At 55.5% G+C, this 16740-nt stretch overlaps 3 protein-coding genes and 2 long non-coding RNA genes across 10 annotated transcripts; 3 read left to right on the top strand and 2 right to left on the bottom strand.

Moving 5' to 3' along the window:
• Positions 1-153: 153 nt before the first annotated feature.
• On the bottom strand, positions 154-5629 carry LOC121660506. Of its 6 annotated transcripts, XR_006014693.1 has the most exons (7): positions 4416-5197; positions 3470-3575; positions 1934-2022; positions 1681-1822; positions 976-1100; positions 390-584; positions 154-239 (listed from the first exon to the last, which is right to left on the bottom strand). XR_006014693.1 is itself a non-coding variant. In XM_042019877.1 (6 exons), the coding sequence occupies exons 1-6, from the start codon at positions 5420-5422 to the stop codon at positions 218-220; spliced, it is 702 nt and encodes a 233-aa protein (XP_041875811.1). In that variant the 5' UTR covers positions 5423-5629; the 3' UTR covers positions 154-217. The 6 variants fall into 6 exon arrangements, 1 of the variants encoding a protein (XP_041875811.1); XR_006014694.1 differs by lacking the exon at positions 1934-2022; XM_042019877.1 differs by lacking the exons at positions 390-584; positions 1681-1822; positions 4416-5197 and adding exons at positions 2420-2560; positions 5204-5629.
• A 1167-nt stretch (positions 5630-6796) lies between these two features.
• Positions 6797-8472, top strand: LOC121660505. Its single transcript, XR_006014691.1, has 4 exons — positions 6797-7145; positions 7224-7265; positions 7501-7785; positions 7890-8472. It is a non-coding gene; the product is annotated as an uncharacterized LOC121660505 (long non-coding RNA).
• Positions 8473-8478: 6 nt separating this feature from the next.
• On the top strand, positions 8479-9793 carry LOC121660504. The gene is made up of 2 exons (XR_006014690.1): positions 8479-9160; positions 9338-9793. It is a non-coding gene; the product is annotated as an uncharacterized LOC121660504 (long non-coding RNA).
• A 1037-nt stretch (positions 9794-10830) lies between these two features.
• Positions 10831-13737, top strand: PSMB6 (proteasome 20S subunit beta 6). The gene is made up of 6 exons (XM_042019876.1): positions 10831-11022; positions 11443-11510; positions 12439-12570; positions 12650-12779; positions 13084-13228; positions 13531-13737. The coding sequence occupies exons 1-6, from the start codon at positions 10933-10935 to the stop codon at positions 13665-13667; spliced, it is 702 nt and encodes a 233-aa protein (XP_041875810.1). The 5' UTR covers positions 10831-10932; the 3' UTR covers positions 13668-13737.
• Positions 13738-13856: 119 nt separating this feature from the next.
• On the bottom strand, positions 13857-16501 carry SLC25A11 (solute carrier family 25 member 11). The gene is made up of 7 exons (XM_042019875.1): positions 16325-16501; positions 15875-16081; positions 15682-15772; positions 15339-15429; positions 15148-15247; positions 14983-15034; positions 13857-14557 (listed from the first exon to the last, which is right to left on the bottom strand). Exons 1-7 carry the CDS (start codon positions 16474-16476, stop codon positions 14402-14404), a joined length of 849 nt encoding a protein of 282 aa, XP_041875809.1. The 5' UTR covers positions 16477-16501; the 3' UTR covers positions 13857-14401.
• Between the last annotated feature and the right edge of the window lie 239 nt (positions 16502-16740).

The following is a 16740-nucleotide window of genomic DNA, read 5'->3' as shown; positions in this document are numbered from 1 at the left end:
GGGCGAGTTCAGTGGTTTTTCCTGTCCTGAAAGAGAGCAGAAAAGGGAAGTTAATCCCACTGTGGAATCCAAGACTCCTGCATTTCATATTTCTGCTCTGATTGCTCACCATGCAGTTTTATCCATGGGAAAAAAAAAGAGAAAGACACCATATCAAATAAAATTGCCCTTTTCCAGCATTTTTATTCCAGGCATTAAAAGGATGCTCATTTCTCTTCTAGCCCGGCTGACTGGTGAGCCTAAAACAAGAAAGTGATGCAGTGAGCCAAGTGTTTTTCCTGAGCAAATGACATATTCTCTGGACCTGGGATAACCCATATCCCATGGCCTTCTCCAGGAAGGGTCCCAGCTGGATATGGTCTCCCAGAAAGGATTCCATAGGGGCTCACCTTTTGCCTGGAGCTTGGCTGAAGTCCTCAGCAATGCCAGGGAATGCGGCCATTGGAGGCTTTGGGCAGATTTGGCTCATTTGCCTTTTTAGGCTTTGCTTCCTTCTCTCAGCCTTCCCACTGGATTGTGGCCTCCGAGGAATACGTAAAATCCCATTCCATTCCTATTCTTTCGGACAATTTTTTGTACCGTTCCTGTACAAAACGAGGCCCCCTGTTCGATGCTTTTCCCCACCGTTCCCCGGCAGTTTTATCTGCCACTGCATTCCCTGCATTGCTTGGGCTCTTCCCAGATCTCTGAGCTCCTTCACAAGGCAGGAGATCGATTTGGCCCAGGAACTAAACCCTCCCGAGGAATTGTCTGATGCCATCTCCGCATTTGACAGCTGATCCTTGTGCTCAAAGGATCCCTCTTTCTTCCCTTCAGCCAATTCCAAGGCTCGCTGCCCCCAGCTGGGATCAGTCCCCAGTCTGATCCCTGCAGTCTTCCCTGCCGGGATCCTGCTCAGGAATCCATGGGCTACGAATGTAAGAATTAATTCTTCCCACCCCTGCCCAGTTCCAAAGGATTTGGTGTCTGCCTTACCCGGCTGGAGCCTGCTTCCAACTCTGTTCTTGCTGCTTCTGCTGCTTTCCATTTCCCAGGAATTCCACCGACGGAGCGACAGCGATTTCCAGCTCCGCCAGGATTCCCTCTGTTGCGTTTGGGTGCTGGAAGGATATCAAAACCAGGGTCTCTGGGGCTTTACTATCAGGAAATTACATCCCCAGATTTGTTCATTTCCAAATGTCACCTCTTCCCAACAAAGCACTGGGCATCCAAGGAATACAGAAAGTGATGGGCTGACCACTGCTTACTCCTCTGGAATGTCAGAGCTTGGAAAAAAAGGGCAGTTGAGGCTTCTCCTGGTGCTGCCCGTGAGGTGTATTTTACTTAAGAGCCCCTTCCCGTGTCTTTCCCTGTATCCACCAAAAAATCCACCCGTTCATTCCCCAGCTGCTTGCTTCCTCCCTCTTTTCCTGTATCCAACAGAATTTTAACAGGTGAATATTCCCCTCTGGAAGAGCACCTTTCATTCCAAACCTAAGAACAAATGAATCACTTCCCTTTGACCGTCCTCAGTAGGATTACACTGAGAGCAGTGGATGGAAAATGATCCTCTCCTGGTCCCTGCTGGATTCCCGGAGCAGGGATTCTTTCCCTCTTTCACCCCCCCACGGTGCCCTCCTCCCCCTCCCGCCCCACCCCGCACCCTATTCAGGCTTTGTTCCACAGCTTTTGCCTCCAGACCTCAGATCCTTTCGTTCTCCAGGAGCTCCCAGCAGCTCCACAGCCTTTCCTCTCCCATCCTGATCATTTCTCCAAGAATGGAGCTCCACATTTCAATTGCCTTCTCTTTTCTCTGACAATTCCCACCAATCCAGACCTAAAACTGACACAAGGAACACTCGGTGCCCACAAATCCAAACCCAGACCCGGCCATCCCTAAACCAGCAACTCCCGGACAATTTGCGTTCATTCCAACCTAACACTGAGGACTCACCCAATCCTTCAAAATTCCCAACAAATATCCTGTTGCCTTCACAGCTCCCAGGGGATTCTGCTTTGTGCTCACACGGATTTGGGACTTCCCTGAAAAAAACCATGCAGGGCACGCTGGAATCCCCGATCCCGTGAATCCGGGGAGCGTTAAAAGCTCGGTCCAGCCTGGGCCCCCAGAAATTTTTGCCAAATATCCCCCAAGTCCTCGGGATAACAGAACTCTCTGGTACTGCATTTTTGGCGTTGGAAAGCCTGGAATTACTCTATTCCTAGTGCTGGGCTCTGCATATGGCCGAGAAAATCCCGGCCTCCACACAGACCCAGATTCCAAACTTTTTGATACATTTTAGCAAACCGAGGAATTCACCTTCCCTGCTCCTTCTTAAGGGCATCCTTCTCTTCCCTTACCCGGCGGGCTCTCTCCCACTGGGGGTGGGTTTTTCCCTTCCCGTGCTAATTAGTCCCTACTTCTAGGAGGTTTAGGCACCTTTGTTCCCTGCGAGGGATTTCTTAACACAGCTACCGAGGCTTTGGGAGTCTTCTTTATCTTCTACTTTCAGGAAAAACACCCTGTGATCCATAAATGCCACAATCCAGATGCCCAACTTCAACAAGACATCCTTTTTACCTAAAAACACTCACTCTCAACTCTTAGATCTTTTAAAGTTTTACCCCCGCAAAATTCCCTTATCTTTCCACCACTGAATTCCTCAGTCCTGCTTCCAAGGATTTCTTGAATACCACAGGGCTTTTCTCAACATTTACCCCCACGACCTTCCCTACGTGCCCACTGCTCATCACCTCATTTTTCCCTCAATGTGTTCGTTCTCCACCCCAGAGAGTTTGTCAAGTGTTGCCTCCAAAATGTTCCCCATCTGTCCACTACTGAGTTCCCCATTTTGCCTCCAAAATATTCCTTCTGTCCCCTCCAGATTGCATCCACTTTTACCCCCAACATTTTACTTCCTCTACAATATTGATTAAACCTTTTCCACCCCAAAAATGTGCATTCTCTCCCTTAAACAGCACCTCAGCTTTTCCCTCAAAAATGCCCCAGAGGGAAACTCAGATTCAGCCCCCAAACTCCCATTTTCCTACACAAACAGTTCTTGTGGCCCCTCTCAATTCCCCCAGGCTTTCAGCTAAAGGAAGAACTGGAAGCCTATTCCTTCATCTCCGCCCCTGTTTTGCTTTCCCGGAAAACCTTGCGATCCCACACTTTCTCCAAGAGATCTGCTGGGAGTACTGCAAGGTTTGCTCTCTCAGAGCGCCAGGGGGGTTTACAGCACTTGTTCCTCTGCATCTTTACCCTTTTATCAGGTTTCCCCTGGAACGGTGTTGTGGGAGAAGCTTGGAATTACCAGAAATGGATCAGGTTCACATTTTTGCCCCACCAGTTTTTATCTGGTTTGAAATTCCTGGAATTACCCTCAAATGTGCCCTAGAACACTGCTGTGAAAGGATCAATGAGAAGAACACCCTGAAAGCAGAAAACCACCTCCAGCAGCAGCCAGAATGATCCCATTTCTCTTCTTACCTGGTCCTGCCAGAGCTCCCAACAGCCATTCCCATTCCAAAACAAGAGCTGTGGAAGACATTCCTGCTGTCCGTGAGGGTGAGGTGGCAGTTCTGGATGTTCTTTGCTGTGGAACCAGACAACAAACAGAGTGTAAATGATCTTGGTGGTCCCTTCCAAGCCAAACCAGCCCGTGATTCCATGCGTGGATCAGCACCTGTCCCAACTCCATTCCAGAAACCTCCTCCCACTAACCCAGAACTTTCCTTTTTCTGCTCAACATCAGGGATTTGCTGCCCAGTGCCCCGAGCAGGGGACGCCTCAGCCTTCCCTGGGACCGCAGCCTTCCCTGCGCTGCCTCAGCCTTCCCTGGGACCGCAGCATTCCCTGGGCTGCCTCAGCACTCCCTGCGCTGCTGTTCCACGCCGATCCCGTGGTCCAGCGCCTGTGCGGGCTGCAGTGCCGGGCTCTCCCCACAAGGCGGCAGCACCGGGAGCGAGCAGCCCCGGCCGGTCCCGCTGGCTCGGGGCAGCTGCGCCTTGAACCCGCCCTGAGCCGGCGGGGCCGTGAACACAGCGGGCACAAACCCCACCGATCCCCTTTATTTCACCCTCAAAGGCACAGGATCGCAGCATTTCCTGGGCTGGAAGGGACCCGCAGGGAGCATCGAGTCCAAATCCTGGCCCTACACCCCAAGAATCCCACCCTGTGCCCGAGAGCCTTGTCCAGACCCAAACTCTTCCCCCAAGATCCTGAAAACACAGAGGGGCTGGGAGAAGGATGACAATGGAGGATTTTTTATATAGATCTCCTTGTATGATCGTTATATAGTATTATTAGATAGTCCAAGAACCCATCCCTGGGCCGGGACACCCATCCCTGGGCCGGGACACCCATCCCTGGGCCGGAATACCGATCCCCCGCGGCCCCCACCGTCCGCTCGGGGCTGTCCCCGTTCCCCGCTCACCTCCGAGCCCGGAGCACCCGCCCCAGTGCCCCCGGCCCGGCAGCGCTGCTCCCCGGGCTCCCCGCCATTGCCGCTCCTGGCGAAGAAGGGCGGAAGTCACCGGTACCGCACCAATGTGGCTATTGCGTCAGTGGCTATTCGACCTTCTCAAGATGGCGGCCGGAAGGACCCCGCTCCGTCTATTCGCCTGCCTGAATGCTCCCGCCTGCCCCAGGCGCCGCTGACCCCACAGTCGGTGTCCGCATAGCGGGAAACGCCTCAGAAATCTGCGTGCAAGCGCTGGGCTGGCGTCGGCGTCGGCGTTGCGTTCAGGCAGCCGAATAGACGCAGCTTGGGGGGGGGGGGGCTTCACTGCCGCCATATTGAGAAGGTCAGAAAACAGTGGACACGACCGCCATCTTTAGTGTGGCGGTGATGCAACTTCCGCCCTTCGCCGCCATCTTGGGTGCTGGCAGAAGCCACTTCCGGTCGAGCCGCCATCTTTAGTGTGGTACACTTAAGGGCCCCCGCCGCCCCTCACAAGGGCGTCTATTCGGCTGCCTGAATCCGGCCCGAACTCCGACGCCGGCCCCGCGCTTTCCGCGCGATTTTCCGCGGTGCTTCCCGGCGCGAGGACACGGCTGGTGGGGTCAGCGGCGCCGGAGGCGGGCGACTGCTCCACGACCGGCGGCAGGCATCGGCAGGGACACCTCTCAAAGGGGCCTAGTGCGTCCGCCATCTTGAGTGTGGCGGAAGTGTAAACCACCCTCTGCAAGGTCCTGGCAGGTTCTAATAAAAACGTCACTTAACGCCGTCCCGAGAGCGCGGAACTGCGCCTTCCTTTCCGAGCCGCCTCCTTGAGAGCGGCACGCGGGCGGCTCGATTCCGACCGCGCCCGCCCGGTGCTCCCCGCCCGGGTCGCGCTGCGACCGCGCCTCTGCTGCCCGGCAAAACCGGCCCCGCCGGGCCGCCCCCCGCGCTGTCATTCCTCGCGGTCGCCGCCCCGCACGGCGCCCGCTCCTTTCCATAGCTGTGGCCCCGCTCACGCACGGCCGTGTCCCTCGGCGCTCCGAACCGCCCTTCGCCCCTCCCCTCCGCTGACAGACCCAGCCCCGCTCGCTCCCGCTCCTTGCCCTTGCCACGCTCGGCAGCCACCGAGGCCGCCGCCCTCTCGCCTCAGCCGGCACCGGGCGGCAGCAGCGCCGGGGCGCCGTGTCGGGGGCGGCAGTGCCGCGCTCTCGCCACCAGGCGGCAGCAGCGCCGCCCAGCTCAGCCCGGGGCAGGGACAGCAGAGGGAAAAGCCGGCTCTGGGCGCTCTGCAGCTCCTGCAGCCCGAGCGTCTCGGCTCCTGGGGCCAGGCGCTTGCTTCTTTCCTTCCTACAGAAAAACGCCGGCTCGTTATTCTCAAAACTTGCTGATCTCTATTCCCAGCTTCTTATATTCCTGTATGCGACAGAGTAGAGAGAGAGGGCTGGCTCATTTCAAAATGAATTTACATCTAAATCAGTAGCATTTGCCTACAGATGTAAAAGTGAAGAACTTAACAGGTTTTAGTATTCTGCACACATCCCTCCCTGGGTGGAATGGTAAAAAGTTAAAAACAAATGAAATTTTAAAAGTAGAAAGTTAAAGTTACAACAACAGAAATTTATAAACAAACAAAGAGGTAAAATACAAGAAACTAACAAATTTTTAAAGGTAGAAAGTTAAAAACAAACAAAGTTAGAAACAAAAAAAAAAAAATTAGAAACAAACGAAATTAGAAAGGTAGAAATTTAGAAACAAACTCAGAAAGGCAAGTGTTGAGCCTTTGACAGGGTACCCTTCCTTCTCGGACCAGGGTGAAAGAGCAGAGGAGGCTGCTGTTCTGCTGAGTTCTTTATTTCACAGTCTCACAGCTGTCTTGAAGGCAGAGTTTGAATGGGGTTACATGATAAAGCCAAGCAGCAGCAGCAGCAGGCAAAACCAGCTTCTTCTATATGCTCCATACACTGTATTTTTTCTTACGGAAGTGTGGATTCTATTTGTTAATTGACCAGTAAGATTAACACACCATTCTAGTTTTCTTTTTCTTAACCCATCCTGGTCTAATTCTAACAGTCGTAAGCCTCACACAAGTGTTACATCTGTATTACACAGATTTACACATGCAGTTTCTATCAGCTCTTACTGTTTATGTGAACAGTCTAATTCTATCTAGATTTTGTCTAAAGTAAAGAATTCTGTGAAAAGGTAACACTGCTGCAGCAAGAGCTGTGTTTAAGATCTCTGCTACAGCTTTTTCAGCTTTAAGGCACTTAGCATCTATTTCTACTAAAAGTTAAAAATCTGTATTTCTATTTCACTTTGGTGTGGCTTCATGGATGTCAGCTTGTTCAAAGGTTTTAATTCAAACCTAATGCTTTGGCTTCCCTCTGGGCCTGAGGGAACTTCTCTAACAAGAAGGTTAGAAACAAAGTTAGAAAGGTAAAAGTTAGAAAGTAAAAAACAAATTTAGAAAGGCACAAAGTTAGAAACGTAGAGTGTTAGAAACAAACAAAGTTAGAAAGGTAAAACAGGAATAAAAACGGAAATTTGTGATGTAGGGTGTAGCTGGGACGCTAGATGGTATTACTGGATTGACACAGAAGGGCTGGAGCTGTTAAGCTCTCATGCAACACTTTGACTTTTGTCATAACCTTGTTTCAGATGCGGACGGATTAAATCCGTGGCAGAGTGCCCCATACCAGCTGAGGAGGTTCCTGCAGGAAGGTCGGTCACTGTTTGTGTTTGCGGGGCAAACGTAAATGGTAGCTATGTCACAGCACTCTTCTTTGTCTTTATTTTTAGGAGGTAAAGCCAGATATCAGTGGTCAAGGTTGATGGAGCAAGGTGAGCGGTGACCGGTGGACAGAATGAGTTGCTATTGCTTGGGTGTCAAGTTCCAGTACAGCTCTAAGCATCCATTGTTGCTTGTGCATTTTAAGCGGTACATTTCGAAGATGTCGCTGCCCAGGGTGCCGAGTGGGCGCAAGCTTAAGGTCGAAGTGTGGCATACTTCAATTGGAGCAGGGAGCTTGTGGGTTTAGAGTCCCTTAGCGTGTTTTTTTGCTTTGTTTCTTTGCAGGTGCTGCCGCTGCCCTGGACGTGCCAAGGAACAGAGGCGAACAGATGAGTCGGCATGTAGGTGGGGCGACTAATAAGTGAGCGGTATGCGGCGGCTCGCTGAGCGTGTACATTTTCCTATTGCAGGTATCCTCTGGGAAATCCCCAGAGTCAAATGAAGATTTGAGGTGAGCTGGGGCGGCGGTTTGGAGGAGCCCCTCCATGATTACTCTTCTGCAGTCACGTTTCCTGTTCTGTCATCTTAGCTACCGTGAGCAGCTGCAAAGCTGAAGCTTGGAAATGGCAGGTAAGCGATGAGCCTCGGCAGTTAGGAGGGAGCGGGGCGTTGTGGAAGGGGTCGCTTTCAGGCTGTCTTGTTGCAGTCTGAACTTTCTTTCTGCATCTTTGCAGCCGCCGAAGAGGACTGCAGGGAGCGTATCGACGTCTGTGGTGCCCACGTGTTCTTTTCTGTTGAGGATGGATTTTGCCCGCTCATCTTCCAAAAGCTAAGTGTTGGGACTGGTGGTCGGGAGTAGTGAAAAACCTTTGGAACCGCAGGAGGCAATTTGAAGTTAGCTTAGAGGAGAGGGCTGTAGCGGGACAGGCCGCTGGGAAGTAAAGGGAGAGGGTTTCTCCTCGGCATCGCCCAACCCTTCACTGGGCAGGGCAGTTCTGACCTGTCTCTGCATTCTCGCGAGCTTCGCGTCATCGGCCTTCTTCGAGTCTCGATGTCGTGGGCGATCTTTTTGCCTGGGGAGCTCGCCTTTGGGTCCGGAGCAATCGGCCCGGTCACTCGGTGGTTGTCGCCTCCTTCTCTAGGCCTACCGAGCTTCTTGAGCATCCTCTTAGCGGCTTTGTCGCTAATTTCTCTTAAGGAGTTACGTTGCACTGTCGCGTGCTATTGCCATAGAGCTGCCTTTCCGTCGGCATCATCGGTCTCTGGCTCATCTTGCGCTAGGAACCTTGGGTCCGTTAGGTGAAACTGCTGGGCGATTTCGAGTCATGTCTATGTTACGCGGTTTGTGTCTGTCATGTTGTTTGTGTGCATCGGCTTCTGTGTCACAGGGCTTTGTTACATCTTGATGCTTTATTGGTGTTGTTCCGGGCCGTATTGGCCATACTCTACTCGCATACGTTCCCGGATCGGGCTTATTCCGGCCTCTTTACTTTTTTACTTTTGGAGACTGGAGGAAGTACACAAGATGTTCTCATCTGTTTTCCTTCTCGGTTTCGGTACTGCCTTCTTTTCGCGTGCCGTTCCCTTGGACTTCTATAGGGAGGGTATCAGACCCTCCCCACGTGACTGCGGTAGTTCGGTAGGTTCTGTCGCCTCGAAGCCTATTGGGCTCGAGAATTAACCTTCCAGAGCGTCATCTCGAGCCCTCGCATCATCTTTGCTTATATTTGGTGTGCGCCGCTCGGGGTCAGAGCCGCCCTGCCCCGGCACGTAGAGTCACGGTTAGGTAGAACAGTTACAAAACTTAATGGTTTGTCTCTTTTCTATGGGGTTTTGGGCAGAAATTTGCGGGCTCTGCGTGGGGATAACTCCTAGCTGTCGGCCGCTCGTGGACTGCCTCACGTTGTCTCGCAGGTCCCCGAGGCAGCTTCGGCTCTCCGCAGTCACCGAAGCTACTGATTTTCCCGGAATGTACCGTTCGACATTGAGGAACGGCGGCCAGCAGGTGTGTCGAAGCGTCTTCGTCAGTAGAGGGTTTTGAGTAAGGGCTGCAGCGTGGGTGTAAGCTGAAGGGCGTGTGACTGCGTTTGAGGGTTTGTCTGTCTGCGTCTGCTTGTGTCTGTCTGTGAGAGTGCGCGCGTGGAATGGTTCTAACCTTGTGTGGATGATTTTTGCCTTTCAGGTTTTTTCAAACCTAACCCTAACCCTTTGCCAGTTTTGAGGGGACAACTGGGGGTGCCCTAGTTCCCGGCAGCTTTTGTCTGCGACGTTCACAATTTTAGGAGGTGGAATCCTGTTATTGCCAAAAGCAATATCCCCTTTTGTGCCGTGGGCACCTGGCTGCGAACGATGGCTCCTTCCTGCGGGAAGGAAATCCTGGAAACCCGGTTTCTCAGGGACAGGTGAGAGGTAGCTCTTGAGGGGTCAAGTCCAGCCAGAGCCCTGAGCTGCCCAACTTCCTTTCCTGTGGAGAAGAACCATCCTCCCAGCCAGGCCCCAGGTGCCGAAATTTCTGCTCTGCCTCGGAATTTATGTACGGGCCGGGACCGCTCCCTCGTGAGAGACCGGTTGTCGGGGCGCGCGTAGAAGCGCTGCGAAATGTATGGGAACAGCTTGATTTAAACTCTTAGAATGCTGAGTGTTGGGCTTTTCCTTCAATTTAATCCTCTGAAATGAGTGAAAATGGGGTGGTTTTCCTCAAGTTAAATTAAATAAATGGGTTCCTCCCTTTAATTTAATCCTCTAAGATATCAGAAAAAAAAGAGTTTTCACTGCTCTTTCCATCTCTCAAATGATGGGAAAAGGGGGATTTTTCTCTCCATTTCAACCCTTAAGAAGGAGGGACAACAGGGCTTTCCCCTTAATTTAGACCCTAATATGATGAACACGGAGGGCTTACCCTCAATCTAAACCCATAAAATGGCATGGTGAATGTTTTTCCCTTATTTTATTTTTAGCGAAAACAAATGGAAAACGGGATTCTCTGACAACTGGTATCCCTAACATCCTGGAAAAGGCAGGTTTTCCTTCAATTGATACCCTTAAAATTGCAAGTGAAGGGAGATCCTCCCTGGTTTAAATGCGGACAACAATAGAAAAAGGAATTTTTTCCATTTATTTAAACCCCTTTTTCTCGTTGTATCGGCCGTTTTATTCTGGAGGGGCTGAGGGCACTTCAGAGGGACTGGGGGCACTGCGGAGAGACTGACAAGATGAAACCTGAAGGGTAAAGGAGAAAGATTCCCCCTATGCCCCCCCCCCCCCCCCCCGCTGCGCCGCCTGCTCAGGTGCTGCCCCTTGGCCTTTTCTTTGTCCCTCGGCATTTTGTTGGAGCTACGTTCCATGACCAGGTACATCCGGGTGCTCCCCCAGCCCCTGCGCGATGTTCCAACCATCCTTCCTTGAGAGGCCTCCCGGGACTCCCCGCTCGGGCCCTGCCCACCAGCAGCTCCCTGCTCCCGTCGGCCCAGATCCGCCTCCCCGCAGTCAAGCCCCAGCAGCAACCGCCCCCTCCTCATCCTCGCCGGTCAGACCGGGGGCCACTGCACGGGGTGGACGCGAGGGGGGGCGAAGCCGCGCGCGAGGAGAGGCGGGCGTGGGAATTCCAGGTCGGGGGAGAAAGTCGGGGGATTTTTTTCCGAGAAAAAGCACGACCGCCGCTGCGGGCGCCACGCTGCCGTAAAGCATGGCTACCGCCCCGCCGCTCCTGCCGCGCTGACGTAAAGCATCGAGCCAGCCGCGCCGTGCCGACCAGGCTGCCGTAAAGCGCGGGGGAAGATGGCGGCGGTGACGGTGTGGGAGCCGCGGGCCGCGTCAGGCCCCGCCGGGCTGCACCGGGAGTGGACGGCGGAGCCCGTCAGCACCGGCGTGAGTGGGCCGAGGGGCGGCGGGGGACCCCCTTGGAGCGCTGCGGACTCGCGATGGGCGAGGAGGGATGGAGATGTTACGGCCCAGGAGAACCCGCCACGGGGTGGAGGGGGCGGGCTGGGGGGCAGAGGGTCTCCGATGTGTGGCTGAGGCTGGACTTGCAGCTGGGTACGGGGCAGAAGGGGCTGGCGGAGCGGAGAGTTTCCCAAAGGGTGCGGGAAGGGGAATATGGGTCAGAGGGACCCCCCGGAGGGGGGTACTATGGGGCACGGGGTGGTTTCTCTGGGGAGGGAGGAGTTGCTGTGGGTCGGGGAGTTCTGCGGGAAGGGGGTTTCTGTGGGGCGCGGGGTAGTTTCTGCGGGGCAGGGGCTGCTGTGGGGCAGGGACTCGCAGCGCAGCCCCTCCCTTCCCTCCCCCCAGACCACCATCATGGCCGTGGAGTTCGATGGAGGCGTCGTCATCGGGGCCGACTCCCGAACCACCACCGGGTGAGCGCCACGGGCCGTGACGTCCTCAGTGACCTCACGGGGAGTCCCGGATCCTGTCATGGGGTTGTCACTCTTGTCATGGCGTCACCGTGACGTCACTGGGAAGCCACCCCTAAAGCTGTGGGCAGGGTCCCAGATGTCTCAGGTATCAATGTCACACCTGACAGGCATTTTCCATCACCAAAATCATCTAAGAATCCTTTATTTATGTGGAATAAGTCCTGCAAAAGCATTCTTAGGTTGAAGCTTGTGTTCTCGGTCCCAGTCTTTGGATTTCTCTCCAGGGATCCCATTTTTCAAACCATTTTTCCTCTTTTCAGGGGAGTTCTCAAATCCCAGAGAACCATTCCCCGGTGTGGTGGTAAAAATTTGATTTAAATCCCGTGTGTTAAAATTGCCCAATCCAAAGGGTTTCCTGAATCCTTCTCTGTCCCATAATTCTCAATTCATCTGTAAAATACGGGACGCTTCCCACACTATCATTGTTATAAGTTTGGGTCCATTATATGGAAAAATTCTTTCCGATGCCTCAGATCTTTGAGCAAAACCTGAATTATTTTTATTGATTCCATCCTGGTAATCTTACAAAATCCGTTTCCCAGCGTTTCCCAGGGCTTATCCCGGGCTTTCTGGGATTTCCTGCCCTATTTTTTTGTTTTTGCTCATTGGCACAGCAAATGCCACATTTCTAAGTCCCTTGCCTGTAAACCCCAGCGCTTTGTGCCCAATGAAATTCCGGCATCTTTTTGGGACCGACGCCTGCTTTCCGGGGGTTTCTCAGCACCTCCAGCTCGTCGCTCCTCTTGCGGTGTCACCCTGGGGGGTTGTTACAGTAATATCACGCTGCTGTCACCCAGTGCCTGTTGCTGTGGTGTCACCTCCAGCTGCCGGGGGGCCGTGGAGGTGACATCACCACGGTGTCCCGCAGGTCCTATGTGGCCAACCGGGTGACGGACAAACTGACCCCCGTCCACGACCGAATCTTCTGCTGCCGCTCGGGCTCGGCAGCCGACACGCAGGCCGTGGCCGACGCCGTGGCCTATCAGCTGGCCTTCCACAGGTATCCCCCGTGGGCGTGGGGCAGGGCCGGGGGGGCTGTGGGGCCAACCCCCGGCCCCACACCTGGCCCTGCCCCACAGCGTGGAGCTGGAGGAGCCGCCGCGGGTGCGCACGGCCGCCCGCCTCTTCCAGCAGAGCTGCTACCGGTACCGTGAGGAGCTCAGCGCCGGCATCATTGTCGCTGGCTGGGACCCGCGGAGGGGGGGACAGGTGCGCTCCCTTCAGTCCCGGTGTCCCCCTTTTGTTGCCCTGCAGCATTCCTCTTTCTGCCCGAGCATGTCCTTGTTTCCACCCTGGAGTGTTCTCCTTTCTGCCCTGGAGCGTCCCTCCTTCTGTCCCATAATGTCCTTTTTTCCGTCTGGGAGTGTCTCGCTCTGCCCCAGGTCTCCTTCTGCCTCCCGGTATCCCCTTCTCTGCCCCACAGCACCTACTTCTGCCCTTCAGTCCCCCCTTAGTGCCGCACAGCCCCCTCCTTTGCCCCACAGCACCCTACAGCCCCCCCTGTGCCCCCCAGGTATACATGGTGCCAATGGGAGGGCTCCTCCTGCGCCAGCCCTTCGCCGTGGGGGGCTCGGGCAGCTCCTACATCTATGGATTCCTGGACGCCACGTTCCGGTCTGGGATGAGCCGCTCCCAGTGCCAGGAATTCGTTGCCCGTGGTGGGTTTGGGGGATACTGGAGAACTTGGGGGGGGGGGGGGGGGGGGGTGGAGGGAAGGATCCTGAGAGGGATCTTGGGATCCTGGGAGAGGATTTGGGGGCACAGAGGAGTGTGGCTGGCATCGAGGGGTTTGGGGGTGGCCCGGGAGTGGATTTGGGGAACACGGAAGGGTTTGGAAGGTCCTGGAAGAGGATTTGGGGGCACAGAGGAGTTTGGGCAGTGCTGAGGGGTTTTGGAGTGTCCCAGAGGGGGATTTGGGAACACAAAGGTCTTTGGGGGTCCCTGACCCATGTTCCCCCAGCGCTGGCCCTGGCGATGGTGCGGGACGGCTCCAGCGGAGGCGTCATCAGGCTGGCGGCCATCACCGAGGAGGGGGTGGAACGGACAGTCCTGGCCGGCTCTGACCTGCCCTGGGGTGATGGTGGCCCGCCTGTCTGAGGGAGAGCTCCTCCTGGGGCCCCTGAATTTGGTGGGGGAAACAATAAATGGCTCCGCTGCCTCTGCTGGATGTTCTTGGGGTCCGGCTTTGGCATCCCCTCCTGTCACGCCTGATCGGGGTGAGGCCACACCCACAGTGCACAGACCCAGACCCCGTCCCTGGTGCAACAGAGATAAAGCACCCCCCAATGTCTGTAGGTCTTGCTTTAATTATATGATCACGATCCATGATTCATTAACAAAGCACAAGGTCGAGGGTGCTGGGGGAAGAGAAGGAGGCGGAATCTGGGGGGGCTCCTGCCCCGCATTTTGAACTTGATATTGGCTGGTAACAAAACCCCCAGAGGGGCGGGAGGGGAGCACAGGGGGAGGGTGCCCTACACTGTCTATAGGGCTGCCCCATAGGGACAAGGCATCCCCTGTTGTCCCCGTGGGAGGGATCCAGCACCCCTGTCAGGCCCAGGGCCCCTTCATAGAGCCCCAGGGATCCCTATAGCCCCAAGGAGTGGGTCATGCACCCTTACAGGGCACAAGACCCCTCCACAGGGCCCCAGGGCCACTTCATAGCCTTGACGGGGGCCAGGCACTCCTATAGAGCCACCTCCCCAGAGCACCTAAGGGAGAGGTCAGACCCCCCCCAAAGCCCCTTCGTGGGGGGGTCGGGTGCCCCTACAGAACCCACAGGATCGGGTTGGATCCCCCCAACCCCCCCACCCACTGGGGGGAGGGGGGTGTTAGGCGCTGAGGAAGAGCCGCTGGTACCACTTGTTCATCTGCTCGAGAAAGATGAAGGTGAGCACGGTGTGGGGGCCCAGGCGGGCGTAGTAGGGGGTGAAGCCCTTCCAGAGGCTGAAGAAGCCTTCATACCGCACCACCTTCAGCAGCACATCCTGTGGGGGGGGGGGGAAGAGCAGTATGTCAGGGGGACCCCCAAAATATGGAGAAACCTTCTGAAAAACAACATGGATGCTCTCCCAAAAGGATGGGGAGCTTTCTTGAAATAACATGCACACCCTCAAAATGATAGGGAATCCTCCCAAAACTATGAGAAACCTTCCAAAAATGAGGGATCCCCACCCCACCAAAATAGTGGGGAGCCTTCCCCAAATGCCAGGGGAGAGCTCCCCAAAATTACGGGCATCTCCTCAAAATGACCTGAATTTCTCCCCCACCTCCAATGATGTGGAACACCCCCAACATGGTGTGAAACCCCCCGCATGAAAGGGGGGTTTCCTCCCAAAATTGACAGAGGAGCCCCTCCTAAATTGTTGGGGACTCCCAAACGGTGTAGCCCTCCTAAACCCTGCTCACTCACCAGCCCGTTGCGGTACTCGGGTTTCCCATCTATTGTCCGCATGTTCTGGATCCTGTTGGGAAAAATTTAGGGGCAAACCATGACGTTTTGGAGTGGAGTGACCACATGTCACATCTGTGATTATCTAAAGGGGAGCGGGGGACCCCCCCCCCAAAATGAACCCACCGGGTCTTGACGATGTCGACGGGCATGGAGGCGGCCGTGGTCACCAGCCCGCTGATCATGCTGGCGCAGAAGTGGCACAGGATGTCATCGCGGAAATGCCCTGGGGGCACCCCAAAACATCAAAGGGGAATGGGGGGAGACGGCCCCAGGATTTGGCATTTCCCCACGGCAGACCCCCACCCTGAACTCACCAGAGTCAAGCAGGAATTGTTTGGACTGGGAGTAGGAGGCAAGCTGGGCAGCGTTGACCACCACGGCACGGGCCATGGTGGGAATACAGCCCTGGGAGAAAATGGGGTGGTTGGGTGAGTCCTGTGCACCTCTAGACCCCACCACATCGCCCCCTGCATCCCCGCTTTCCCCCCCAGACCCCGCTCTCCTCCCTCACCACAGCGGGGATATGGAACTGGGGTGGGAGGCGGGAGTGTGGGGGACACCCGGCTTCCCCCCCATAGCGTGAGGCCAGCCCCTGCACCCCTGGGAAGGCAGCAGGGGAGTCATGGAGGATCTCAGGGTCCCCCAGCCCCCACCTACCCTCCACAGCGTGAGCACCCCCTCCTCCCTTGCCATCCTCACAAGGGCGTCGAACACATTGCGATACCCGCGGCGCTCACCAGGGGGCAGCCTGGGATTTGGGGCAAAAGAAAGGGATTTTGGTAAAAAAAGCATACTTGGGGGGTAGGGGTGGAAGGGGGCACAGGTATTTTTTGGAGGATTAGGGGCTCACCTGCCGTCAGCTGTCATGCGGATGAGGGCCACCTCAGCTGGGGTCCCCACGAAGGCCCCCGCGGCTCCTGCTGTCATGCCCATGGCTGCCTTGGCCAGGAACGGAGGGGGGGTCCCATCAGCCCCCCCAAAACGCTCCAGGAGGACGCTGTAGATGCCCAGGCGCGTGGTGGTGTAGGTAGCTTGGCGAAGAAGCCCCGCCGAGAGCCTGGGGGAACACAGAGAATGGCAGGGGTCCCAAAAATGGGAGGGCAGGAAAGGGTCACAAGGCTTGCAGATGCTTGGGGTTTTGAGGTTTTGGGTGGTCTGTACCCCACGTAGATGACCGGCAACCTCTTGTAGCATGGGATGGACCCCAGGGTGTCCAGGGACGTGGGGTTTGGGGGTTCAAGAGATGTCCCAGGGAATTGGAGGTTCAGGGTGGTTGCAGGGTGTTTTGGAGGGCCCGTACCCCGTGTAGATGCCCCTCAGTCCCTCGTGGCGTAGGATGGACCCCAGGGCGTGCAGGGACGTCCGGTACTCACGGCCCTTGGCCCCGGCCCCGCTCAACTGCATCCGGTTCTTCACCAAGTCCAGGGGCTGCACGAAGACTGTGGCCCCCATCCTAAAGAAAGGGGGTCAGGGAGGGTCAGGGGGACCCCAAAAATACTCACACCGCTCTCCACAGCCCCCCAAATACACCCACAGCCCTCTCGGAGGAAACCTGGGGTGAGGAGGGAGTCTGAAGGAGTTTTGGGGATCTCTGGCGGGGGGCACAGGGAAGTCTTGCGGGGAGCTGGATGGGATTTCGGGAGGTTTGAAAGGGTTCAGTGGGTTTGAATTGATTTTGGAGGGCACTGGGGCTTGGGGGGGTCTGAAGGGGGCTTG

Source organism: Corvus kubaryi, unplaced genomic scaffold (genome assembly GCF_017639235.1).
Source record: "Corvus kubaryi isolate FWS band 111438036 unplaced genomic scaffold, C.kubaryi_AGA036_p1.0 36340, whole genome shotgun sequence".
NCBI classification, from domain to species: Eukaryota; Metazoa; Chordata; class Aves; order Passeriformes; family Corvidae; genus Corvus; species Corvus kubaryi.
Note: the sequence above shows the minus strand (reverse complement) of the source record. Positions and strands in the feature narration are given on the sequence as shown.